The sequence below is a fragment of the Puma concolor genome, chromosome D2 (genome assembly GCF_028749965.1).
Source record: "Puma concolor isolate L17-30 chromosome D2, mPumCon1.1.hap2, whole genome shotgun sequence".
Taxonomy (NCBI): domain Eukaryota; kingdom Metazoa; phylum Chordata; class Mammalia; order Carnivora; family Felidae; genus Puma; species Puma concolor.
In genome coordinates this window covers 62,757,399-62,783,676 of record NC_141677.1, presented here as the reverse complement: position 1 = coordinate 62,783,676, position 26,278 = coordinate 62,757,399, and the positions used below count along the sequence as shown (strand labels likewise).

General features: G+C 55.1%; 1 protein-coding gene across 10 annotated transcripts in view; it reads left to right on the top strand.

Moving 5' to 3' along the window:
* Positions 1–26,022, top strand: part of SH3PXD2A (SH3 and PX domains 2A) — a 242,693-nt gene extending 216,671 nt beyond the window's left edge. For 8 of the 10 annotated variants that reach the window (XM_086680770.1, XM_086680771.1, XM_086680775.1 and 5 more), the window contains 6 exons: positions 1,111–1,194; positions 6,336–6,453; positions 10,266–10,603; positions 11,552–11,601; positions 14,258–14,377; positions 16,341–26,022. In XM_086680770.1, coding sequence (XP_086536896.1) covers positions 1,111–1,194; positions 6,336–6,453; positions 10,266–10,603; positions 11,552–11,601; positions 14,258–14,377; positions 16,341–18,308 — 2,678 coding nt within the window. In that variant the 3' untranslated portion in view covers positions 18,309–26,022. The remainder of the gene's footprint in view (positions 1–1,110; positions 1,195–6,335; positions 6,454–10,265; positions 10,604–11,551; positions 11,602–14,257; positions 14,378–16,340) is intronic. The other 2 variants (XM_086680773.1, XM_086680779.1) reach the window with 1 other exon arrangement.
* Positions 26,023–26,278: the final 256 nt, after the last annotated feature.

Here is a 26,278-nt window from a genome sequence, read left to right as displayed (position 1 = left end):
AGGAAACAGGCTTAGAGAAGAACAGAAGCCTGCCTGCCCCCAGGTGACACAGGCACCCGGCAGCGAGGCCTCAGCTGAATCCATATCTCCAACCTTTGGTCCAGGCCTCCTACTGCCAAGAAGCAGGTCAAATAGGTCACCACCACTCCCTCGAGAAAAGCAAGTACTTCCTAGGAGGCTTTGGTGGGGTTTGGCTCAGGTGTGTCTGGACAGTCTTCCTTTGACTCTGCTGACCTGTCTCCCCCATACTTGAGCAGTCTGACCCCCAGCTTCTGCAGGGGGCCGCTTGGTGCCCCGCAGCCCTGACATGGTGTCTTTCCACCTGGGCATCCTACAGGAAGGCAGAGGGTTTCTGGGGCTGGGCCACGGCAACCAGAGGGCATGGGCTGGATGAGAGGGGCTGCAGCACAGAGAACTGGGCAGCAGGTCCCCTGCTGTCAGAAATCCGATGGGCAGTGTGCAGCAAAGGAGCAGAACCAAGGCCTGCAGCATCCGTCCCCATGCAACATTTCCTAGTGCTCAGCCGCTGGCCAGGCCCTGTGCTAGGCCCCGGAGAGGGCTGAGAGAGCAAAGACAGGTACCCCCAGGGTGATAGGGACAGGGAGCCCCATGGCAGAGGACCCCCACGTCTCTCCTGACACAGTGCCTGGCTCATGGCGGTAGGCTCACAAGCAGGACGTAGTGAGTGGGTGGCTGACAGATGGGTGGTGCCGTGGGCCCCATGGCCTCCTGGGAACCGTGACTGCCCAGCCATGGTGGAAGCAGCAGTCTTTCCCTGGGGCTGCCTGGGAGGGCCATCTTTGTGCCAGGTTGGGTCCTAGGACCCTCTTCACCTCTCAGGTGCTGGCATTGTGAGTTCTTAGCCCCTCTCGGTCTTAGGGGTACAACCCACATGGTTTGGCTTTGGTGGAGTTTCCCCCGTGTCAGTGGGCAGATCTGCCCCCATCCAGCAGGTGCATGCTGCTGGCGCTTGGTCCTGGCAATGATGCCCTGGGAGCCTGAACCTTCCCTCCCGCCATCCCCCTCCCTGCCCCATCCCATCTCATCCTCATCTCCATTCTCTCCGCCGGTTCCGTCGGCCGCGTGTTCCATTGCCATCTCCCACACCAGTGTCCAAGAGACGCAAGGCCCATCTGCGGCGTCTGGATCGCCGGTGGACCCTGGGCGGGATGGTCAACAGGCAGCACAGCCGAGGTGACTGTGGGAGCTGGCTTCTCCTGACCCGCAGCTGCCGCCCCTCGCTCTCTCGCTAACACCTCCCTTCCTCTCTGAGCTCTGCTCCTGTCTGCCACTCGGCCTCCTCACCCAGATTCAACAGCTAGACTTTCTCTCACCTTCTGCATCTGTGGGGTGTTGGGGAGGAGGGCACAGGGGGCTACCTGGGAATTGGGATGACTGGGAGTTGGGGGGCGGCTCTGGCTTCTGCCACCATCCTGGGGATGGGGGTCATGGGATTCAGGATGTGATGTGGGGGCGGCTGGACTAAGAAAGGCCACATTGGCCCTAGAAGCTGCAGATGAGGGGGGTGGGGTGTAAGTCTCTGCACAGGCTGTCCCACTTGCCCCCACTCTTCGGTGCCCGCTTCCTCTGAGAAGGTGCTCCAACGACCAAAGCTGTTCCAGCAACTACTTAGGGACAGAGTAGGAAGAAGGGCCAGCCCACAACCCTCCTTCTTCAGCTAGCTCCAGGGAAACTAGAAAGGGAACAAAAGCCAGTCCCAGCCTGGTCCCGGGATTCGGCCCCAGCCAGCTCTGAAGGCAGTGACAGGTCCAGCCAGGAGCTTCCAGCATCTTCAGCACTGGCATCAGCACTTTGTGAGGGGCCTGGTCAAGATTCCAGGGAGGCCCCTGGCCAGCCATCCAGGCTGATTGGGAACTAAGACATTTGCGGGTTCAGGGCCTTTCCAGCATCCAGGAGCTTGGGAGTAGGGAGCTTAGGGGCGAGCCTCTGAACAAACCCCTCAACATCTCCAGGGCCCACAGGCCAGCAGAGGTCCGTTTCTCCTGTCTCACTGAGAACAAGGCTGGAAGGGCCTGTGATGAGCACTGGCCTCTCTCCGATAGCAGGGATGCCCCATGAATATCGGCCCACCTCCACAGCTTGTTCCTGAACAATCTGAGACCATGTTTTGGCACCAGCCCCAAGCCCCAGGCAGCAGCAAGCCTGGACGCTGAGGTGGCCGCCGCCCGTGGCTGGTGCAGCACCACACTCAGAGCACTGGCTGTGGGAGCCCAACTCATCCTGAGGGTGGAACAAGGGTTGGACTCCAAGGTGCAGGGCAGGAGGCCAAGTCATGGAAACGGTGAGAACGAGCTCGGGTGTAAAGCAGGGGCACCCTAGAACTAGGAGGGGTGGAGCAGCTTTGCCGGGGGGCCAGCCTGGGACACTGCCCTGAGCCTTGGCAGCAGAGGAGAGGGGGGACGCTGGCCTGGAAAAACCGCAGAGACAAAAGCTTGGCCTTCCCCCACAACCTCCAGCATCTGCTCCCAACGCCATCCTACACCGAACCCCAAACGCAACTGCGTCTCCATAAGCACACGGACACTTACAAGTGACGAAGCACTACTGCCCGTGCGCAGCAGTACGCTGTCCCCTCTGGCCCCCACGCAGCTGCGCATCCGTGGCCTCTGGCCCACAGCCACTACACACGTAATACCGCTCGTGCAGCCAACGTAGAACATTCCACATATGCATTTACAGTCGCAGATGCTTCAGCTGCTCTGGACACATCATACGTCTGCTTCTGACCACCGAGGACACACATAGCTTCCTATACGGTCTCATACGTAGCCCCTCACACTGCATGGGCACAGGCAGCGGACTCGGAGTTACACGCATGCAGTGGTATATGTGGACATGCGTTCCCAGCCAGATGCACGACTCTGTGGACATCCATACGTGTACAAATATGTAAATGAGGACAAGCCCACTTTTTTCTCCCTCCCCTTCTCTCTCTCTCTCTCTCTCTCTCTCTCTCTCTCTCTCTCTCTCTCTCCCTCTCCCTCTCCCTCTCCCTCTCCCTCTCCCTCTCCCTCTCTCTCCCTCTCCCTCTCCCTCTCCCTCTCCCTCTCTCTCTAAGAGACCTAAACAGCATTATTTCCCAGTCTCAGCCCTAAGTTAAGTCAGGACTAAGTTAAATCAGGCAGCCAAGAAAAACTTGCAGAAAGCTGGCTGGGAGAAAGCAGTGGAGCCAATGGGGGGAAACAGGCAGTGGGTCATATATAACTAGACAAGAGAGAAGCAGTGCTTCCCTGGGGCCTCCACTCCCCAGCCCCTCCGCCAACCAGGCCTTTGGAATCAGAAGGCCTCTTGTAGTGGGGTTGGGTAGGTTGTGGGGGCCGGGAGGGAAGCCAGGGAGACTGCTGACGGAGGGGAAAGCATTTGAAAGAGGAGGCGTCTGTGGTTTGGAAACTGCAGGGTTCTCCAGACCCCGCCTCCAAAACCAAAACAGGCCTGTCCACCTCCCCCAGCCAGCCACCCACCCACCCGGTGGGCGGCCTGGTCAGCCCTCCCTAGGGCAAAGTTGCCACCCACCTTTGACGGCACATCAGAGTGACCACAGCCTCAGTGCTTCCCAGAAGCCCTGAGGTGACCCCCCACCCCTGAGCTTACAGCTCCTTCTCCCTTTTGATTCCTAAACTTTGATTCCTAAAAGTCTCTTCTAGAGACCCAGGCAACCTGAATGACTTAGCTGCCCACCCCACCCCCCCTCCCCAAGCCCCTGAGACCATTTCAGTCTGTCTGGGCATCCTGACTTGGTTCCCCATCCCCACCCCCAGACGGGGCTCTGCCCTGGTCCAGTAGAGGGGCTGGCTCTGCCTCTCCCTCAGGGAAACGTGGAAGCTGGGAACCTGACAGCCAACCACATGTCTACACGGAGGTAAGCCATGCCTCCGCCGCCTAAGCTGGCCATGGCAGGAAAGTAAACCCCCACACAGACCAGTTGGAAGAGTTGTGCTCTGAATGCTCATCACCTGGGACCTACACAGTGACTGGGCAAGATAAGCCTCTAGGCCAGCCAGATCTCTTCCCAGGAGCATGAACTCCCAGACCTCTGTGTTCACGTCAGTCCGAGGGCCACCAAGAACAGGGCCTTGTGCAGGAGCAGCTCAGCTTCACTAGGGAAAACTGATGTGCTTGGTTCTGCCTTCTCCGAGAGGGTCAAGGGGAGGCCGGGCACTTACATGGCCCTCAGTGCTATGTCCTCCGCATACACACTGGGGGCTGCAGAGGCTGCTGCTTGGGCCTGACAGCTCCAGAGCCTGGGCCCGCATGTCACGGTCCAGGCCCTGTTCTCTGCCATGCGGCAGGACAGCACTCCTCTGATCTTCCTAGGAGAAGGACTATAATTTTTCCCTGCAGAGGCAACTTTGCCTAGGAAAACTTTAATGATGGCTTCCTGCTGGAACCACAGGCTTTTAAAAATAGCCCGGCTGAACACAGGCAAAATGTGGAGCCCAGGCCTCGCCTCACCCTAACCTCAGAACCCTACATCCCCGGGGCCTGGTGCTGCCCCTCTGGCCACGGCCCGGGCCAGGATTTACCGTGCCCCACTGGAAAATGGAGTGGGACCAGGAGCAGGCAGGAGAGTGGAGGGCTGGAGTGTAGCACACTGAACTTCTCAAAGGCCCGAGTCAGAATCTGGCTGGCCCAGGTTCTCAGGCGATCTTGGCAGCTCTCCTCAGCGTGGCTGGATGGGAATTTGAAAGCTTCCAGGAGTTAGTCGATGGTGAGAAAGGCCTCTGCATCTGGGAAAAGCTTGCCGTTGAGAAGCGGATGCCGAAGAATGGTGGAGGCTCCAGTGGGTCATCACCTACCTTTTGCCTTTGGCGGCCTCTGAGATTTGGCGAGGGCCCATCAGCTCTGTCCTTGCCACCTCCATCCTGGAGGGACTTGCTATCCAAGCCCGGCACAGGGCTGCAGACAGGACCCTGATCTTCCTAAGTAAACAGATGGCCCTCCTGTCGTGGGGCAGCGAGGGGGGGGATGAGGTGGCAGTTGTCCTCCATCCCCCTCCCCTACTGCTGCCTAAGGCTCAGGCAGGCTGCCCATCAGGGTCCACCAAGGAATCTAGGAGTTACTGTCATAGTTGGGAGCAAGGAGGAGTGGGGCAGGTATCTTAGAACACAGCCTCCTGCCCCTGCTCAGACAGCCTTGCCCTTCACTGATGCGCTGCCTAGTGCCTTTGGAGCCCCAATTGTGTGACAGGCACAGGCTGGAAGAGACAGCATGAGTTCAGGGTAACCTTCCCAGAGGGTGTGGCCAGTTCTGTCTGGGTCTGCTCCTCCTCCCAGAGGGTGAGTATGGGGATGTGTGATCCTTCCTGAGACCTGAACGTTTCTCTGGGGAGGCTCTCCACCCAGGAGACAGGGCGGCCAGCCAGCCAGCCATGAGTCCACCTGGCCCCAGCAGACGCAGGAGGAACACCTCCCTGGAAGCCTGAGCAAGGACCCGTGCAGAGGCAGCAGGGCCCCTGCCAGGAGAGAGGCTGAAGAGATCCAGGAGGACAAGCACTGCCCGGCCTCCCCACACCTGCCCTCCCAGGCTTTTCCTGTCTTCCCATAAGGCACCTCCTTCCCGGTACCTGGGGAGGCCCTGAACAAGGCTCGCAGGCGAATGTGACAGTAGAGCAGGCAGCTCCCCAAAGGGGTGCTCCCAAGCTGTGTGGTCAGCTCAGCATGCTGGCCCACCCTGGGCTCCGGGAGGCCCTGCTGATGGCTGCAGTCAGCATCACCGCTGATCATTTGGCCGCCGGACCCTCATCTTAAAACCCATGTAATCACTCCCATCGAACGTGTGTCCCCCACAATCCTCTTGGGAAAATCACACAATCAGGTGATCACATTAGTGGTCAGGGGAGGCTTCACCAAGGAGGTGCCCCTGGGGCTGCCGGAAGATCAGACAGAGGCAGGATTTAAGGGGTAGAGGTGGGAGAAGGGCTCAGAGAGCAAGTCTGGGGCATGGATGGGGGCCTGGCACGTTCAGGGAAGGGGGCGGCATGCCACGGCGCCTCCAGACATCCCAGGGGATTCCTGACTCAGGTGCCACACGGGGCAGGTTCCCCCTAACTGTGCCCTCAGTCCAGGGAGCTTTTGGACCCCTGAGGACACTAGGCCCCAGCACCCTCACTGCTGTTACTGGGCTGGGAGAGCCAACTCTCTGCTGCCAGGGCTTAGCCAGGCCACCTGGGGCCCCGGCCAGCTTCTGCACACACTGGGAGCCACAGTGAGGCAACCAGCTAAGCCGGGCCAGGCCCGAGGAGGAAGAGACAGGAAGGAGGACCTGAGCTCCAACCTCAAATAACTGTGCCTTGTTGCTTCATCCACCCCCCACAGAGGAGAAGTACATCACTGTACAGCCTTACACCAGCCAGAGCAAGGACGAGATTGGCTTTGAGAAGGGCGTCACTGTGGAAGTGATCCGGAAGAACTTGGAGGGCTGGTGGTACATCAGGTAGGAGCCTCAGCGGAAGCGAGAGATCCCTCTACCACTCCGGCCCTGGGCAGCAGACTGCACAGTGGCCGTGGGCACCAGCTGGCAGGTCGATACTGAGGCGGCTTTGCGCCCACAGCCCAGGCTTGGCTGCTTCAACCCTGCATGGTTGAACAGCTCAAACAGAGTGCTCATCTCGCAGCTTCTCTCCTGGGGCACGTCAGGCAGAGCCAGAGTTGTGGCCAGTGGGGCACAGGGGCCCCGGCTCAGCTTGCAGGCAGTGGTGCAATCCCTTCCCATGCATCTGCCAGGAGAGTCCAGCACATCTGAATTTGGTTTTCTGTGTCCGGCCTTGGCTGCCTGGTGCGCTCTGTAGCTCAGGCCGCCTGAAGGGCTGGCGTCCACAGGCCTTGCTGAGGTCCCAACAGGCGGTCCCTGCTGCCCACAGCTCAACACTGGGGGCCTTTCCACTCTGCAGGGCTGGCTTATATGGTTGCAAGAGCCAGGGTAGAAGTAAGGCCTGAGCCCAAGCCTAGCTTAAAGGCCTCTTCCTTCTGCCCCTCCCTCTTGCAGGGCCCAATCATGTTTCCCAACTGAGAAACCCATTTGGGAGCATGGGGAGGGGAGGGAGGGCTTCCCTGGCAATCCTAGAAGCCAACTAAACCCTGTGGGCTTCACTCACCTTTCCCCTACCAAGTCCTGCTCTCCAGTCCCCTCTGTCCTGGGGCTCTGAGGCCAGCCAGCACCTTCTGGGTGGGGGGTGGGGGGTGGGGTTAGGGCTCACAGGAAATGTTTTTGGGTCCTTTAGAATTGACTCTGCTGTGGTGATTTCACCCAGTTTCTCTCTTCCCTGCCTGTAGCCCAAATGACCAAGATAGTCTTGTATCTGTGAGCTCTGGGGACCACTTCCCCAGCCCATCACCTGGGAACCCCGTACCCACCCTGGGCAGGAAGGGTGCTCCGCTCTGTGTCCCACAGTGGGGACAGGATCGACCCAAGTGATATGGGCACTCAGGAGACAGTATCTTGGACTGTGGTGGTGTTAAGATTGGGCTATGCTGACGGGTAGGATGAAGGTCATTGGCTACACGGGATTCAGCCTTAATGTGACCTGACAAGACATAGCTGCCCCTGCCCTTGGCCCCATGCATACCAGTCAGTAGGGCTGAAGTGTTCCTTTCTGCTCTGTGAGGTGGGACAGGACTGTGTGCCTGGATGTGTGTTTCCCAAAGTCACTGCCCCTAGACTCTCACACTCTCTAAAAAACTAGACCCAACCCCAAAATCCAGCAACCACAAATCTACATGGGAGGGCCAGCAAACATTCTAAGGCAGGCTGGTCACCGAAACCACCCTCCCGGAGGTTATCTACAAGGCTTCAGGGTTTTTTCCAGTTTCTTAAAATGATCAACAAGGTTACTCTGAGCCGTCACTTTTAGTCAACTCTTGTCCCCATGGCCTACCCCTTTAGCTAGTGGGAGCTTCAACTGAAAAAACCCTACAAAGATTCCACCTTAAGAAGGCTGCCAGACACCCCCTTAAATATGCCATTTCCCAGCATTCCAGGCTCTGTGTTGATCCTCATTTCCTGTCTTTCTTTTCCCCTCTCCCCTCACACACACATACCCTCCCTCTCTCTCTCTATCCCTTCTTTTCCAGTTTGCTTCCCTCTGGAGTCATTCTGTGCTCCAGAGCTGGAAAGCAGATGTGAGCCAAGTTGGACCCAGACACACACAGCCGCTCCTGATTCCCCTGCATCTCTCTGCCTGGAATCTAATTGTATCCATGTAACACCAGAGGAACACAACAGGGTTGGACGTGGGAGCACTCAGGGCAGTGAGCAGGCCTGACCATCACTCCCATGAGACCCCACTCCCCATCTCCCCACTGTTCTCATAGAAGAACACCTCTGCCATAGCCAGCAAGTTCTTCATCTTGAGATGCAGGAGCACCAGGTTCCAGGCCAGATGCTGCCAACAGCTAGCTGTGTGGCCCTCTGCTACTTGCTTTGCTTTGCTGAGCCTTGGCTCGTGGCTCATACATAAGATTAGGCATCTTTGCTCGTTGCTGCCATCCACCCCTGAAATTTCTGTGCTTCTCTCTGCACCCCTTACCTTGGGAAGGCAGGCCAGCCCCTTGACTTCTATCCATGTGTTAACTGATGTCTGCCTTCCAAGCCCCAAACAGGGGGCCAGACAGGTGACCTTGGGACAGCCTGTCTGTGCTTTCCAGTGGTGTGAACATAAGAAGCCACCTCTTGCCTAGGCTTTCCAGCAAAGCTCAGGCATGTTGATAGAAACTTTCACTTTCACGTTCCTGTTTCTCCCATCTCATGAGCACCCAAGAACAAGGTACAGATCAGGCAGGTGGGAAGGGCGAGTGTCCGACATCTGGCACAGAGGAGCCATTGCAAAGAGCCAGATGTGCCCTGGGGAGCAGATGGGGACAGTGCAACTGGTGGACTGGGAGGTGAGCTCTTAGTGGGCTTGGGTAGAAGTTCTGAGCACCATGGGGAGAAAAGGGAAAAGCTTGTTTTCAGAAGTCATCAAGTCACCTGAAATTAAGTCAGCCCTGTCATTTGCCTTTTGTCCTTGTTTATGGGTTTTGATTTTGTTTTCATTTTGTTTTGTTTCATTTTGGTTTTGTTGTGCCATACCAAAGGTTTTCATTTTATCCAGTCATGTGCTTTCAGTCTTTCCATTCATGGTTTTGGCTTTTGGAGCCCTATTTAGAAAGATTTTCTCAATCCTCAAGATTAACCAAATATTCACAATTTTTTTTCCCCCTGTGGTGTGAGGCCAAGGTCTCATGTACTTTTCCTAACTGGGTAATCAGTCATCTCCAAATTGGTAATTGAAAGCTCATCCTTACCCCCACTAATTTGATTTAATTTTTTTAAGTTTATTTATTTATTTTGAGAGAGACAGAGACAGCATGAGCCGGGGAGGGGCAGAGAGAATGGGGGAGAGAGAGAATCCCAAGTAGGCTCTGTGCTGTTGGCACAGAGCCCAAGGCAGGGCTCAAACTCACGAAACCATGAGATCATGACCTGAGCTAAAACCAAGAGTCAGACGCTTAACTGACTGAGCCACCCAGGCGCCCCTTACCCCCAGTAATTTGAAGTGTTACCCTTAACATCAGTCTGTTTGGGGACTTGTTCTGTGAACTTGATCTGTCTGCTACCCCCACAGTTAGCATCCATACCTCCTGCACTTGGCCACTCTTTATAGACATCTTCCTAGTTAGTCTCGAAAGGTCTATCTTTCTGGATAAATTTTTGCAGCTACTCTTTTCCTGAAGTTTGCAGAAGAGAGAAAAAATTGAGCTCCAGGGTAGGGACTTACCAAGGGACTCACCAAGGGACTCAAGAGCAGAACTCGGGGTTCCTAACTCCTCTTACCTGTGCTACCTGTTCACCTCTCTGATCTCCCTTCCGTTTGTCAGAGGGCCTCTGCCTAACACACCACGTTCACACTTGCTCTTATCTCTAGAATCGCCCTCTCTGTTGGGAGGTAGCAGGCCGTTGTCAAGTCTACTTGGTGGGCAACTCAATCTGAGGAATTTTCTCATCCTGATGTCCCACATTTGCCTGACTGTAGAGAACGAGAGCCCACACAAGGAGGGATCAGGCAGAGAGCAAGGAGAGAGGAAGAACTGGTGTCCTAGGTGTCTTTTCCACCTGCCCTCCATCCCGCTTCTCTCCAGAGTGGTGGGATTGCCAGGTGCCTTGCAGAACACAGTGGAGAAGGCGCAGCTGGGCCAGGCCAGGTGGAGCCTGGGGTGTGAGGTCAGGTAGCAGCGCTCAAGTGACATCATGTCCACCCCTTCCCCCAGGTACCTGGGCAAAGAGGGCTGGGCGCCAGCATCCTACCTGAAGAAAGCCAAGGACGACCTGCCAGCACGCAAGAAGAATCTGGCAGGCCCAGTGGAGATCATCGGGAACATCATGGAGATCAGCAACCTGCTGAACAAGAAGGCGTCGGGGGATAAGGAGACTCCACCGGCCGAAGGAGAGGGCCCTGAGGTCCCCATCGCCAAGAAGGAGATCAGCCTGCCCATCCTGTGCAATGCCTCCAATGGCAGCGCTCTGGGCGTCCCTGAGAGGAGTGTCTCCAAGCTGGCCCAGGGCTCGCCAGCCGTGGCCAGGATTGCCCCTCAGAGGGCCCAGATCAGTAAGAGCCTTCCTGACCCCTGCATCCTTACGGCACAGCTCTTTAGAAAGCGGTCACAGGGTGCAAGGAAAGCCAGAGGGGTGTATAAGACCCCTATATCATTTTTACCCTGACATCTAGGCTGACCCCTAACCCTGAACTTGTTTCATGCTAATCATGAGTAGGCAAGGCACTTCCTCACAACTCTTGCGCTGAAGATAAAATACACGAGTGTTTAAGCTGGTGGCATTCCCTAGAAGAAAGCCAGGAATGGTTGCTTTGCAGATCAGTGTATCTCCCAGGCTGTGACACGTGGCTCCCTTGTGCAAGGCTGCTTTACAGAGTGACAGCCAGTAGAACATCTTTCCTGGCCTTACCCCTCCTTCTCTCTCGCCTCCCACCAGTTACTGGAAACCTAAAAGACTTGGAAGGAACGGCTTTGCCTCTCCACGAGCAGTTTTAAAGGCCTCTGTATAGGAGAAACCCAGCTAACTGGCCCCCTCCTAACCTATGCATCTCTGGCTCAACAGTGTCTTCAGATGGAGGTTAAACTGCCCTATATGATGAGAGAGCCGCTTCTGTTGATGTCCACCCAGCCTTAAAATCTTGAGGAAAGCTGTGGTTTTAGTTGAGTTCTGAACTTGGCCTCTGCTCCTACATTTGAAAATCTGATAGAGCTATTTACCCTTTCTTCTGAAAAATGCCTCTATGTCTATACATTTTGAAATGTGCACATCATTTTAGGGGGCTCATGGATCCCCCGAAACACAGCCAAGAAAGCTTAAAGGTCTCTGGTTCCATGAAGAAACTATAGTGCTGATAGTGACTGAGCACATGGGCCCCTCCTGAGTGTGGGACAGAGCCAGGAGCTTCCCAGGATCAGGAGGCAGCCACACATAGGGAAGACAGGGTCCAGCGCTTTTACCCATTGTCTGGCTGGGATTTCTGAAGCCATGTTTCTTCTTCTAGGCTCCCCGAACCTAAGGACAAGGCCTCCACCTCGCAGAGAATCCAGCCTGGTATGTATGCTGAATTTCTTCTCCTTTTTTTCTTCCTGTATCTGGGGACGCCCTGTAACATTCCCCAGTTAATTGGTTGTCTCATTTCAATGCCTGTCAGTCCAGGGGTTTTCCAGGGCCCTGCTGGGCTTCCAGCTTTGTGGGGCCAGGGGCAGAGAGGAAAGCCTGGGCATCCCAGCCATTCTGGGGGCCTAGCTGGACAGTTGATGTTCAAAAACACACTGCACTCCAAAGCTAAATAAATCCATCCCAGCCGCTACACTGGCAGACATAAACATTTAGACTGGCCAGCGGGAGTGTCCAGCCAGGGCATTGCCAGGGGCTGGGAATGGGGCTGCTGTCCATGTGTGCCTGGAAGCCTTTCAGCTTCGCCTTCCTGGCTCAGGAATGTCCGATGGCTTTGGTGGATGCCAGAGCCTGGGAGGGCAGAGGGCAGGCCGGCGAGCACCCCTGCAAGGAGGAGTGAATGGCCAGGACTGGCTTGTGCTGAAAGTCAGAGGCTCAACTTGCTGGCGTCCCTGGCTCCTGTAGGTGGGGGTCCTGGTGTCCAGACCATCAGGGAAGAGCATATACCCTCGGGACACTAGGCTTAGGGTGGCAGTGATGCTGGCAGTGGACCTAGAGCCCTAGTTCAGGGGACTGTCCTCAGGGGCAGCGGGTGCCGTGGAAAGAGAGGGCTTCAAGCCTGCCAGACGTGCGTCTACGTTGCACCTTTGACACTTGGGAACGGCGAGATCCAGGGCAAGTCTGTTACCCTCCCCAAGCCTTCATTTCCTGATCTGTAAGATGGGGACAGTGCCAGCCACCTCCTGGGGCTGCTGGAAGGATGAAATGGGATGGTGTGTGCAGGGCTGGCCGCCAGGTTTCCCTTTCCTATGTCAGCTGTGGCTGACGGACAGGCTGCCTGCCGCACCGTGTGGGGAAAGATTTCTGAAGTCTCACTGGGCCTAGTAGCAAGGGTCACTGGGATCCGTGACATCTGCCCTGGCCTGGAAGAGCGGGCCTTCAGTAAACGGGTCCTTGAGTCAGGCGTGTGGAGAGGAGACCATCCCTGCCTTGGCCATCGGCCCCAGGGGAGTTTCTATGTCATTTTACCCTCGAGTTTTCCACGACAAAACAATGAGTTCTCCCGTCCTTCCAGTTCTCTCAGCCCCAGCTGATTATTTTCAGGCAGACTCGGTTTTGGGAACAATGGGCTCATTCCTTCCACACTTAACAAGTGCGGGACTTACTGCGGCAGGGCTTGTCCCAGCCAGATGTGGCTGCATCCCACCTGGTGGCTGGGGGAAGGGGTGGGGGTGCTGGGGCCTGGACCCCATCTACTCACACACACGCCTGCAGGGCCAGGGCCCCGGCCCCGGGCGGAGAAAGTGAGCTGAATCATACCTGGTCCCTCAAGACCAGCTTCCTCCTGCCCTTCGCTCCCTGTGACCCAAGACAGCTGGGCTGTGAGTAGCCAGATTAGGACATGCTGAGCTGTGGAGAATGCAGAAGGTTCCAGGGAATACGATGGCATTTCAGAAGGAGGGGTCAGCTTTGGCTGCTGTTGGTGGAGCTCCCCCTGTGTCCTTGGCTGGGCCAGAAGTTAGGTACCTATCAGTAATTCTCTTCATGACCCATTTTACAGATGAGGAAATTGAGCCTCAGAGAGGTCATGGGCTTTATCCAAGGCCATACAGCTGGTGCGTTGCTGAGCTGGGATTGGAGCCCACATGTGTCCAGCTGCAAGGCAGAGGTCTTTTGAGGTCTTCCTGTTACACCACAGCTGCTTCCCTCTCCCTTCCTGCCACCCCCCCCCCCCCACCCAAACACACATACTTCTTTGTTTGTTTTGCTTTAACCCCTTTGTGTGATACTGGGACATACTGGAAGTAACAGGGTAGCACAAAATCCATTTTGACCAGAGTAGAGACCGAGTGAAACTAGAATGTCCGCCCCATGAGGGCAAGGGGGTTGTCCTTTTGGTTCACTGTTAAGTGCCCAGTGCCTCAGACCTGGGCCTGGCACCCAGAAGATGCACAGTTGATGTTTGGAAAGTGAATGAATAAGACTCAGAAGTCATGGCTGCAGCCAAATCCTAAATGTCCTTGACTGTCTTGCTTGGGTATTGGTATAACCAATCCAGCCTGTTTTGCCTGACCATTTGGCATCTCTGCAATGACCCACCAAGGGCTCTTCTCAGCCATCTCCGTGCCCCCTTTCACTCCTGCCCTCTGCCCCAAAGAGATGGCTGTGTCCCCTGGCCCTGCCTCTGCAACCAGATGTCACCTCTGTGACCTGTCAGCCAGACTTAAGGACGAGGCTCTCCTCCCATGGGGCAGTTTGCACAGGCTTTGTTAAAACCACTTCTCTGCTTTTTCATTTTCATTTTTGGGACCTAGCTGTTGAAGTATCTATAAACTGGACCTCCAGAGATGTAGGGGTGAAGTTACTATTACTAAATGATCATTTTGACAGCTCAGGGGAGTTTCAAGTGGATCATAGGTAATAGTAGAAAGCCTGCTCAGGAGAACAGTCCCCTGGGGAGACACCCTGAGCCTCAGGTGATGGATACTTCTCAGGTCAGCTGCCCTCCAGCTGGTGTAAACGCCACACTCTGCCTCTGTTACAGTTCTGATCAGGTAGGTTTTGCTCACTGAGCCCTTCTCTGCCTTAGGGGTTCCAGCTGCCGAAGCCACCAGAGCCCCCTTCTGTTGAGGTGGAGTATTACACCATTGCTGAATTCCAGTCCTGCATCTCTGACGGCATCAGCTTTCGGGGTGGACAGAAGGCAGAGGTGAGCCTTGGGCCATGAAGCTGAGGGTTTGAACTCATGCTAGTCAAAGACCTGCCATGTTTCCCATTTATGCCTTGCTGGCAACATTCCAGGGGGGCGGGCAGAAGACCCACGGGGATAAAAATTTGCCTGAAGCCAGTAAGTGCCACGGTGAGGACCAGAATGCAGGACTCCTGTCTCCACGCAGTCCTTCCCTCACAGCAGCGTTTCCCAGAGCGTGTAGTGGGAACTTGTGACGGAAGTGCCCTGAAACAAGGGGCTTCTTTGGTCGAACAGGTTTGAAGGACATTGGGTTAAACAAGATCCATGCAGTTGTGTGCTTTTAATCGCAGAACTTCTCAGAGCCTGTGCTGTAGGGATGTCACCGTGCATCTCTAAGAGGGCACTAGAATAGCAGCATTGCCCAGACCCATTTGGCCCCAGGACAGTTTGTCTCCTAGGAGCACCCTGGGGGCCAAGATTCTGAAGAACCCATGTTAGCAAGTGCTGCTGTGGGGAGAATGTGGTCCACGTAGCCACAGTAATAGGGGCCTGGGTTCTGGCCACGTGCATGCCGCCGGCACCTCTCACCCTCGATACAGTCACTCCTCTGCCCTGGCTTTGATCCTGTGTCTCTGCCACATGAGGTAACAGACCCTAGGAGGCTCCCTCCCGGCCTAGCATTTATGAAACTCTGCTTTGTGGCCACTGCAGGGCACGCGGGCATTGCTCTTGAGTAATGAGGTTACATCCAATTAACACCTGTAGAACTGTCGGAAGAGCCCTCAGGCGGTCTCTGCCTGTGGAAGAGATGGTGTCCCCCGCGTGAATGTTTTAAATCCTACGTATTCAATTTGGAACCGAATTTCCAAGAAAAATCATTCCGTCGGTGGTGCTTAGGTTTCCAGAAGAGCCTCCAAAGCTCACCATGTAACTGAACTGTCATACTTAGGAGCTACCCAGGCTTAATCTTAAGTGTGGGATGGAATATGGGGTGGGAAGGGTGAAGGAAGGAATAGAGGACCAAAGGAAGGACAGAAACCCTCCCTTTTGGTGTGGACTACAGAGGGCTGGTCTCTATCTCTCTTTCTTCACTGCCCCTCTTCCCCTGGTATCAATTTTTTCATGTCCCCTCCACCACCACCCCCCCCCCCGGTACCTTTCTCCAGGAGTGTCCCACAATCCAAAATTATCTTCCCTTTATGTGCTCCAGCCCAGATGAACTGCAGCAGAGGCAGCACCACACTCCTGGTCTTTAGCCAATCTCAAATAGTAGTTAAGAAAGAAGCTCCTTGAGCTAGTTTACACTAACATGGAAATGACTAAAAGCCCCTCATCCTTCCCACAGTTAACCATTTAAGCCAAAGTCCGTTCGACCGGCAGAATTTCACTGGGATCCCACATGCAGTGAAATGACCACAGGCGGTGGGAACACCAGGGAGGCGTCCGGCAGGGTGGCTCTGGTCTCGGGCTGTACCTCCCAGTTCACCTCACCTGCATCTTCCCATTCTCTTCTGACATGAGAGACCCTTTCCAGGGTGGCCGGCGGAGGACCTAGCAATCCCAGGGGCGGGACGAGGAGCAGTGGAATGAATGGCATGTTCTTAGACATACGGGTCCTTGGCGAGTTGGGTTCCATAGGGACTAGGAGGAGTAGGTCTCCTAAGTGCACAGCTTAGGGGGAGAAGCAGGAATCTGTAGACAAGGCCAGCTCGACCTGGGGTGCTAATGGAGTCTTGGAGGACCAGGGGGGAGGGTCTTGGAAAGTAGGAGATGGTGGAGACCTGGCTTTCAATTCCAGCCCAGCACTTACTACCCGGGGTCCTGGGGCCACCTCCTCAGTAGCTCACTTTGCTCATCTGTAAAACAGAGACATGATGCGTCGTAGCCTGGTGCGTCGCGTGAAGTGCGAAGCTCCTAGCCTGGCACATCGTAGGGTCCGGCGATCCTCCCAGCTCACTGGCCTGCCCACCCTTTCCCCTAGGTCATCGATAAGAACTCGGGTGGCTGGTGGTACGTCCAGATCGGTGAGAAGGAGGGCTGGGCCCCCGCGTCGTACATCGATAAGCGCAAGAAGCCCAACCTCAGCCGCCGCACGAGCACACTGACCCGGCCCAAGGTACCACCCCCCGCCCCCCCCAGCAAGCCCAAGGAGGCCGAGGAGGGTCCAGTGGGCTCTGGGGAGAGCCAGGACTCCCCGCTGAAGCTCAAGTATGAGGAGCCTGAATATGACATCCCTGCCTTCGGCTTCGACTCAGAGCCAGAGCTGAGCGAGGAACCCACGGAGGACAGCGGCTCGGGGGAGCGGCGGCCCGCCCAGCCCCGTAGGCCCTCACCGGCCTCCTCACTGCAGCGGGCCCGCTTCAGGGTGGGCGGCTCTTCAGAGGACGTGGCCCTGGAGGAGGAGACCATCTATGAGAACGAGGGCTTCCGGCCGTGTGTCGAGGATGCCCTGTCAGCCAGACGCTCCTCCCGGGACAGTGACTCCCCGGGGGGCTCCCCTCTGTCCCTTGCTAGAAAAAACTCCCCCAAATCAGATTCCCCCAAATCGTCATCGCTCCTAAAGCTCAAGGCAGAGAAGAACGCCCAGGCAGACCTGGGGAAAAACCACTCCTCTGCCTCCTTTTCTTCATCCATCACCATCAACACCACCTGCTCTTCCTCCTCTTCCTCCTCCTCCCTGTCCAAGAACAGTGGTGACCTGAAGCCCCGTTCTGCCTCGGACGCAGGCATCCGTGGCACGCCCACGGTTGGGGCGAAGAGGGACGCCGACCTAAAGGCTGGGCTGACCTCGTGCACCCGGGCTAAGCCGTCGGTCCGGCCCAAGCCGTTCCTGAGCCGAGCAGAGTCCCAGAGTCAAGAGAAGATGGACATCAGCACTTTACGGCGCCAGCTGAGACCCACAGGCCAGCTCCGGGGCGGTCTCAAGGGCTCAAAGAGCGAGGATTCAGAGCTTCCCCCTCAGACGGCCTTTGAAAGTCCCAGTGAGGGGTCCAGGAGAGGCTCCGCTGACCTCATTACCCCCCCAGCCGCCACACCCCCGTGTCCCACCAAGAAGGGACGAGAAGGGCAGGCCGCCTCCTACACGACATGTAGTGCCTACCAGAAGGTCCAGGACTCAGAGATCAGCTTCCCCGCAGGCGTGGAGGTACAGGTGCTCGAGAAGCTGGAAAGCGGCTGGTGGTACGTGAGGTTTGGGGAGCTAGAGGGCTGGGCCCCTTCCCACTATCTGGTGCTCGGCGAGAACGAGCAATCGGACTCCTCTGGCAAAGAGCCAGACACAGTGAGCGCCCAAAGCAAGCAGAACGAGGGCAAGTCAGACAGCCTGGAGAAGATCGAGAAGCGGGTCCAAGCACTGAACACCGTCAACCAGAACAAGAGGGCCACGCCGCCCATCCCCTCCAAGCCTCCGGGGGGCTTCGGCAAGACCTCGGCCGCCGGGGCAGTGAAGATGAGGAACGGGGTGCGGCAGGTGGCAGTGAGGCCTCAGTCGGTGTTTGTGTCCCCGCCACCCAAGGACAACAACCTGTCCTGCGCCCTGCGTAGGAACGAGTCGCTTACTGCCACCGACGGCCTCCGGGGTGTCCGCCGGAACTCCTCCTTCAGCACCGCCCGCTCGGCTGCCGCAGACGCCAAGGGCCGCCTGGCCGAACGGGCCGCCAGCCAGGGCTCAGACGCGCCTCTGCTGCCCGCCCAGCGCAACGGCATTCCCGTGTCCCCCGTGCGCCCCAAGCCCATTGAGAAGTCCCAGTTCATCCACAACAACCTCAAAGACATCTATGTCTCCATCGCGGACTATGAGGGGGATGAGGAGACAGCAGGCTTCCAGGAGGGTGTGTCCATGGAGGTCCTGGAGAGGAACCCCAACGGCTGGTGGTACTGCCAGATCCTGGATGGCGCAAAGCCCTTCAAAGGCTGGGTGCCCTCCAACTACCTGGAGAAAAAGAACTAACATGGGGCGTGGGTCCTTCCAGCCTGGTGCGGGTGAGCAGTGAGATGAAGACAAAGGGGAAAGGGAAAATGGGAGGGGTGGGGGGGGACAACGTTAAACCCTGCAGAATGCGTGACCTCAGAGATGCTCCCCTCCAGGCTGTCCCCCAGCTGGCAGGTAAGGTCCGGCAGGGGCCCACGTTGAGCAGGGAAGGGAACAGGCAGGGGAGCGGCGGGCCTGGGACCAGAGGCAAGAAAGCTGAGCCCTACGTGGGCACCTTGGTGATTTGGCTGACGGACCTGGCACCATTTGGGACAGGCCACGAGGGAAATTCCAATTGTGCCTTGGCTGCAAATCCGGAAAAGATGTGGTCGCAGGGACCTCCTGTGCCCTGCCCCTGCCCAGCTTGGTTTCTGCCGCTGGCACCTTGCCATCGGAGGCAGTCCTTGTGTTTGCCAATTGTGCTGGTCTCCCGGGGATTGCCACCACCTGCCACGGGCGCGTGTCCTAGAAGACCCCACTGGCTCTGGGGCTTGGAGGCATCTCTTGGGAGCCCAGCCTGTCCCTGGGCCAGGCCACCGTCAATGTCTGTTCGTTGAAGAAAAAGCAGTTCCCCGGTTGCCAGCAAGGACCACCTTTCTTACCTGTCGCTGTTCCCTGGCCTTGAGAAGAGTCCGCCCTGCCCTGGGCGCCCCACGGAGAACCGCCAACCCCAGAGTTTACAGAGAGGGTGGGTGCAGCCGTCAGTCTCTTCACCATCTGCACAGACTTTATTTTGGGTACTGCTGGGTGGGCAGCTCTTTTGCATGTTTTGGGAGAGGTTTATTGATTTGGGGCTTCAATGTCAGGCCTTGGGTTTTGGTCTTATTTTAGGGGTTGTTTGGGGGCCCAAGAGCAGTCGGCCTCACAGGGGACAGAATGAGTAGCGGATGGGGCTTTTCTGTCATAACTTTTGCGGGGAGGTTGGCGGTTTTGGGCTTTCACTTCCTTTCCCTTCACAAGCCAAAGTCCTTTCGTTTGGTTTCCACTGTTGTGGACGGCACCGTAGCGTGGCACCTGCCGGAGGGCCCGGGGGCTGAAGCCCCAGTCCCAGACACGGCAAAGCAGAGACGTCTCAGTGGGGCAGGACCCTCCCCAGGAGGGAGGAGCAGGTTGTCCAGGAGAAATGGCAGCTCTCAGGCTGCCGGGTGGCCACCATTCTGCACGTGTTCTCCCGTCTGGGCAGGACCAGAACCCTTACGTGTGAACTGTGGAGAAGCACCCATCGCCCCCGCTGAGGGCTGAGGGGACCCCGGATGGGCAGCCACCACCGGCCGTTCCCCTGCCTACGTGCGATGCCACAGGTACCGGAGGACCCCGGGCCGGGAGCCGACCTGGTCTTCCCAAGGGGCGGTGCCCCCCACGAAGAGAGGAGAGAATAAAGTCCCTGTCAACCTTGGGTTGTGTCTTTCAGTCGTTGACGTTTCCGAGGGGACCCTCCGGAAGCCTTGGCTTCCCCAAGGACTCCCCCCCCCCCCTTTGCTGGGAGTGGAATCCCACACGTGCCTTTGATTGCGGACGGACTGGGCTCCACAGCCACCAGCTCAGCTGCCAGAGGCCTGGACCAAGGGTTGGTGGTTTCTACAGAGGAGGAAAGGCCTCCCTCTACCCCTGCTCCCCACGCAGGCAGTGTATGTTGCCCGAAGATGAGCACGGGACGCTGTGTCTCGTGCCTTCAGCACCCCACCCGCCCCCTAGACCCTTGAGGCCTCGCCTGGGGATCTCCCCAGCCTCCTCGCTGGCCGTGCACTCATGCCTGGCAGCTACAGCAAACTGCTCGTGTTCTTGGTGGAAGGGCCGCGGTGAGATTTTGTTTCCTTTTGTTTTGTTTGTGAGTTTAAAATTGAAATTCGTTCTTTTCTTCTGCTGGACAGTATTAAATAGAGTAGGATATTGAGTTAATCTGCTAGGTTGCAGTACTAATGGTAGTGGTTTAGTGTCTTCATATTAATATTATTTGGACTTATTTGAACAATAATGATAAAGAAGTGGTTCATTATTTTTTAATTAATGCACTTTAATAAGGTGGAATGGGAAGAAACCCAGAGAGCAAAGTGCATTACTTAAAGATGCAGTATATACTTTTCTCATTTTTAAGCAGCACATATTTATTAAAAGAAAAAAAAAAGTAATTTATGATTATTTAAAATAAAATTTAAAAGTAGAGTGACTATTGGGTGAAAGGACCTTCCATGTAGCTGTCTTCCAAGGGGGGGGGCCCAGCGGCCTCGCTCCTCCAATGTCTGCACTGAGCCAGTTCAGTCAGTAACGTGCCAGCCAGGCCAGGAAGGAGTGCAGGACGCATCTGCCGAACACAGAGCATCTCAGTTGGACTGGACCACAGTGTTCCCCAGAGCCTGCCTTTCCCTGCCCTTCCTCACGGTCTGCACTGCCCCGTGGGGCTCTCCAGCACCCGCGGGGCCCACATTCTCCACCCTCCCCCAGGACCCTCTCTCCTCGATCCCCAGTGCTCTAAGTGATAGTCATTAAAAGTGGCCTTGGAAGTCACTCCATCCCATCCCCTTCTGTTACTGCAGCCCAAGGGCAGGAAATTACTTTTCCTGAAATCATGTAGCTAGTTAATGGCAGACCACCCCACTGCATTAATCCTTGCGCTCCCTCCCACCCCCATTGGAGTTTATTGTGTGGTCATCATGTTTACATTGTGACATCCAGCCCCCTAAGGATGGCTGGGAGTTGCTCAGGCATCTAGGAAACGTGGGGAATGCTGCCACCTGGTGACAGCATGTAGATTTGGGCAGTGAACAGGGATTGCCATGCCCCATCTTCGCACCTCACCCCTCACCATCACCCCCTGACTCAACACAGCACAAACCCTGCAAACCCAAAGAGAATATTAATACTTGAAGCACGAAGGGTGCATGCCAGTCCCTCTCAGACATGGCCGGGGGATGCCAGGGCTCGTGCCCCTGGACTCCTGAGCCCCACCTAGGGCAAGGGGGCTTTTCCCTAGAGCTACTGAGCTGCTTTGTGATGTTGGAGGGTACCGCAGCAGGTGGAGGAGGGAGGGGCCTGTGGCTCTGACCCATCTGGAGGAAAACCAGATCGGACTAAAAAAGGAAAAAGGAAAATGAAATCTCAGCAGTGTCCAAACCCAGTTTTCCATTAATTGCGATTGAAAATGTGAAATGGCGTTGTATTGCTGTATACTGCACCTTTAATCCTAATGAGCCCTTCTGAGGTCATTATTGAGGTTTGTATAATGCCCGAAGATGCATCATTTGGTGCTTTTTCTTTCCGTTTAAAGACCTTTTTTCTTTCATTACAAGGGGAAAAAATGTCTTCATCTCTCTCCCACTTTGAAACAGCGGGCCTGGCTGGGCTCCCTAGCCCTGCCACGCTGTTGCCACTAGGCCAGGGGCCCCCTGGGGGCAGCAGGAGGGGGCCGGAAGGGGCGACTCTGAACGGCGAGTGAGCCATCTGCCCCTGGCTGAACCCAGGTTCTGCCTTGCCAGCCGTGGCCCTCCACCCCTCGCCTGGCCCCAGAGGCTTCTCTTTCTTACTCTCGAGTCTCCATCTTGACGAAGGCATTATATAGAATCGTTTTAATCACTTTCAGATGTTAGAGCAGCATATTTTACTGGCATTTATATCCATCGCTTTCCTCAGCAAGGCATGTTACTACTTTTATCGTCTAAGGAAGAAAGACAAGGGAATTTCGGTTGAACGTTATTTTCATATTACTAGTATTTGCAGAGTAGGTGTAGAACTATTTAAGTCTAGCCCTCGGTTTGGTAGTTTGTTTTAAGGGAAAAAAAAATGAAAGTAGCCCCTACTTTTCCTGTGTTTGTTTTGTTTTGTTGTTCTGGGTTTGTTTGTTTTTTTTTTTTTTTGTATTTAACTAATATATTATTTCTTTAAGGTTACTCACTTCCCCTACCCCTCCAAATACTTTGCATTCTCAATCGAAAATGAAAACAATCTGAGAGACAGGAAAAGTGCAATATTATCAAGAGGGACGCCAGGGCTTGTTGGGACAGTGGCGGGAGACCCGGTGGCCCGTTCGTCCATAGGAGGCGGCAGGGCTGCTGGAAGGAGTTAAGCTGTGGAGCAGACAGGTGACCTTCTGGATATTGATCTTTTATACCCGCCCCCTCCTTCCTGGCAGGATGGCAGGGGTCCCTACCGGAGGGCAGCCCCTTTTTCTGTTGGGTGTTATCCACCCAGAAGGGATTCAGGGACAGGCCGCTCAGGGCCCCAGCCATCGGAGCAGAGCAAGGACATCCGGGAACGGTCCCTTGTTTTCATTTCCATTGTTTTTCAGCCAGCTGCCCAGAAAGACCTGTCCTAAAAATCACTCCCAGCAGCCCTCTCTCACCCCAGTCTCCTGATGTTTGGGCCGTGATCTTTCTGATGTATGTTTGAGTCTTTCTAAAACTATGTAACCTCAGTTCAGTTTATGGGCAGGAACCCGAGATGTAACCAAATCCTTTTTTGGGGACGTGGGTGCCTTGAGCCCCATGTACTCCAGTGAGACACCAATTCCCACAAGCCTACAGCTAGGCCTGGTGCTGAGCTTGGGCCACCCATTCATCTCAATGACTTCAGCCCGAGGAGTGAGCCCGGCCTCTTGCTCAACACCCCGACAGTTCCCACAGGGCCTCAGAGAAGTGTCTGAGGGGCCTACTCAGGTCTTTGTAGACAGCTCCCCACAACAGGTACCAAGCGGGCCTCCTCCTTACTTGGCACTGGTAGAGAAAGCAGCAGGATGGGAAGTCTCTGGGTCCAAGCCCTTGGAGCTCTGCCCTTCAGGGCTCCAGGGACATCCTCACTGGCTTGTCCCCTCCGTCTCCAGTACTGTATGCTTGCTGCTCCAACCCCTCTGTTGGGTGAATTCCTGTACAAACATGGATCTGTGTGCCCAGAGTGGGACCGTGCCCCTGTGTGTGGGTGTCTCTCCTTGGAGTATACACATTTATATGTCCAATCTTTGAGAATCTCGATGCAGAGCTCTCTGGAAAGAGAACCACCCACATTACTTAATCTTAAAGAATTAAGATTCCCTCACTTTTTTGAGGGCTGTGTGTTGAGAGCGAGTGTGTGTGCATGTGCATATGTGTGTGTGTCCATGAGCACACACGTGTGAGTGTTGGTAATTTCCCACTTGAACTAAATAACAAGGGGTTAGAGAACAAATACCGGGCAAGCTGTCTCCATTTTACAAGTCCTTGGCATTGGGCAGGACCCACGGGACTCACAGCTTCTGGCAGCAAGTGTGTGTTACTCACACACGTAATTCTGGCTGGAGAGTGCAATGTGTCTTTTTTTTTTTTTTTTTTTTGGTAATTATTTTATTATTTTGTTGGAAACTTCACACTGGCATTAACAGATCTAGCAGAAGCAGCCTAGGCCATCATCCCGGGCTCCAAAATGAAGATGTGGACGCGAGAAGTCACTGGGTGTGGAAGCACTGAGATGGTTGAATTGGGTCACCTGCCACCTGCGGATGGGTGGTCTAACAGGCCGACCCCACCCACTGCCATGCATATCATCACCGTGGGAGGGAGTTCTCGATGGTAAGAGCTTCTGGCCCTCAGTTCTCGTGTTTCTGAGGGTGGTCAGGCTGCTGGGGCCAGAGCATGCTCGTGGTAGTCAGCAGACCTGCATATGCACTTGCACCAGACTGCAGGCCCCAACTGAACACATCACAGGAACAGTGTGATGGCTCCTCCTCGACCTTACTGAGCTTTGTGCCTAAATCATGAACCACCCTCAGTGGTTCTCAGTTCTATGGCCAGAGACAGTGACAGGATGAGGTTACTGACCGACAGCCTTGGTTTCAGGAAATCAGCCCCAGTAATTTTAGCTTCCCTCCTGTTTTGTTCTGTGCACCTAGGTCTGCAGCCAGAAGTTGGGTTCATTGGTGCTTACAGACTGGGTGGAGGGCTCTGCCTTCTAAGACCTTGATCCCAACCTGCCTATAAGGTTGGGGTTACCATGCAATCTCCCTTCCCCAATCCTGTCTTTTTAATCTTGGGTTTGCACTTGACCTTGACAATCAGTCCCCTCTCCCATCCCAGTCCTAGAACTCAGTGGCCTTAGAGAATGGTTTCTGAGCTGAAGGTCCCTCCTTTGTTCCCAGTTCCACCCTGGCTAATGGGCTGGGACCTCAGGGGGCGAGGGGCAGGGAGAGAGCATGCGAGAAAATGGTTTTAAAGCAGAAGGATGGCTCGAGCATGTTGGAGGCAAGCGAGAGGCATGTTGGTGAGATGAATGTGTGCATGTTTGGAATGGCTGGGGCTTACCATCCCTTCCCGGGAAGGCGGCTTCCAGAAGAGGATGTCTTCTAGGCAGAAAGGGAAAAGTGTGAGAATGCTGAGAGAGTTTGGAGTCTGGAGTTTAGTCTTCATTCAAAAGAAGGAAGAAGTCAATTCTGAGTGTTTCAGGAGGAAGAGAGCAGGTACAGAGGGAATTTACTGATTCAATACCCAAGGGTCCAGTCAGAGTAGGTTGGAAAAGCCCTAAGATTTGGCCACAGAAGGAGCTAGCCCGAGGAAACCGCTACTTGCTGGGACACAAACTGGGTCCCCAGCACGTTCTTAATGAACAGTCACTGATTTACGTAGTGGAGACAGGAAGTCACTAGCAACAAGCCAGTCTTTGAGTTTGGAGGCTCTGGCTCGAGAACATTCATCCATCTCCCAGGTTCCCAGCTGGTTTTGCCCACATCCCTTTGTCCAATCCAGAGGTGGCCTCTCAAACTGCTCAAATTGGTTAGAGACCAGTGACCGTAATGGGTTGTACAGTAAGGACCCACTACCCCACCAAACTGGAACCTCAGGGTCCAGACACTATCGAGCATGTCTGGAAGGAAGGCAGCCTCATTTCTTTGGTTAACACCAGTTATTCTGGCGTGTCTCTGATGTTACCTGTGGCTACTCGGTCTGCTGAGCCTGCCTTGTAGGTGTGACTTAGAAGACAGGGCGCAGTGCGCACTCACACGTGGATATGCCCTTTCATTCTCAGTGGCCTGTGACCAAGGCACATTTCCATAAGCGCTTACTTCAGAGAGAGAAGAGTAAACAGCCACCATTCTTGGATCTGCAACTTGTTCTCGGCACCAAGTTTTCTTTAAAGGCAGGACACAAGATGAGAACAGGGTTTCACGAACAGTAGTACTGAGAGGTCTGCCGGAAGGTGACTTCTGAGTGAAGATGTGAGTGGCAGGTCCTTGGAGGGTGGTTTGTGGACTGCATGGTTGCATGTGAACTGCTGGGTGTCTCTGGGGGATTCTTCATGGTCTCCACTTAGCCCCTCCCAGCTCCTAGTGGGCTCTGTGGGGTCAGGAGAAGGTTGTGCCCTCTTCTGCCCTCAGCAGAGAAACTGAAGAAAAGGACATTGAATTCAGTGCAGTCAATTTGAGTGCTAAAAAATTTCCAGGATCAATGGTGGTGCTAAACTATCTCCATGTTTCTAATATTTTTAATAGTGGGATTTTTTTTAATTGTTCTCATCACAAAAATGCAGTGTCCTTGGGGAAGGGATCCAGCCCCTTGGCCTGCCACTTCTGGGTGTCCTTTATCATTGTTGACGGGACTCTTTGGTCTGCAGAAAATACTCTGTCTTGGCATGCTTCTAGACTGTAAGATTTGGGTTGTTTTGTTTTGTATTTTGTTTATGTTTACATGCATCTTGTATTTCCCTGAAAACTAAATAAAGTTTTTGGCCTTTTTAACTGAACAGAATCACCTCTTAATTCTCCCTGTCATCAGAAAAGCCATCCAGCTGAATGGCAAAAGCCACATTACCCAGAATACAGCATGAACTGCAGGATCCAGGGCCCTCTGAGGACACTGGAGGGGCGGGGTGAGGCAGGTAAGTTGCCACCTTTGTTGGTGAGAATCAGACTCAAGCTTTTCCTCCCTCCCCCACCATCAGGAGGCTTTCTGGGAAGCAGCCAAGGCTTTGAGAGCGAGAAATGCACATCTTGG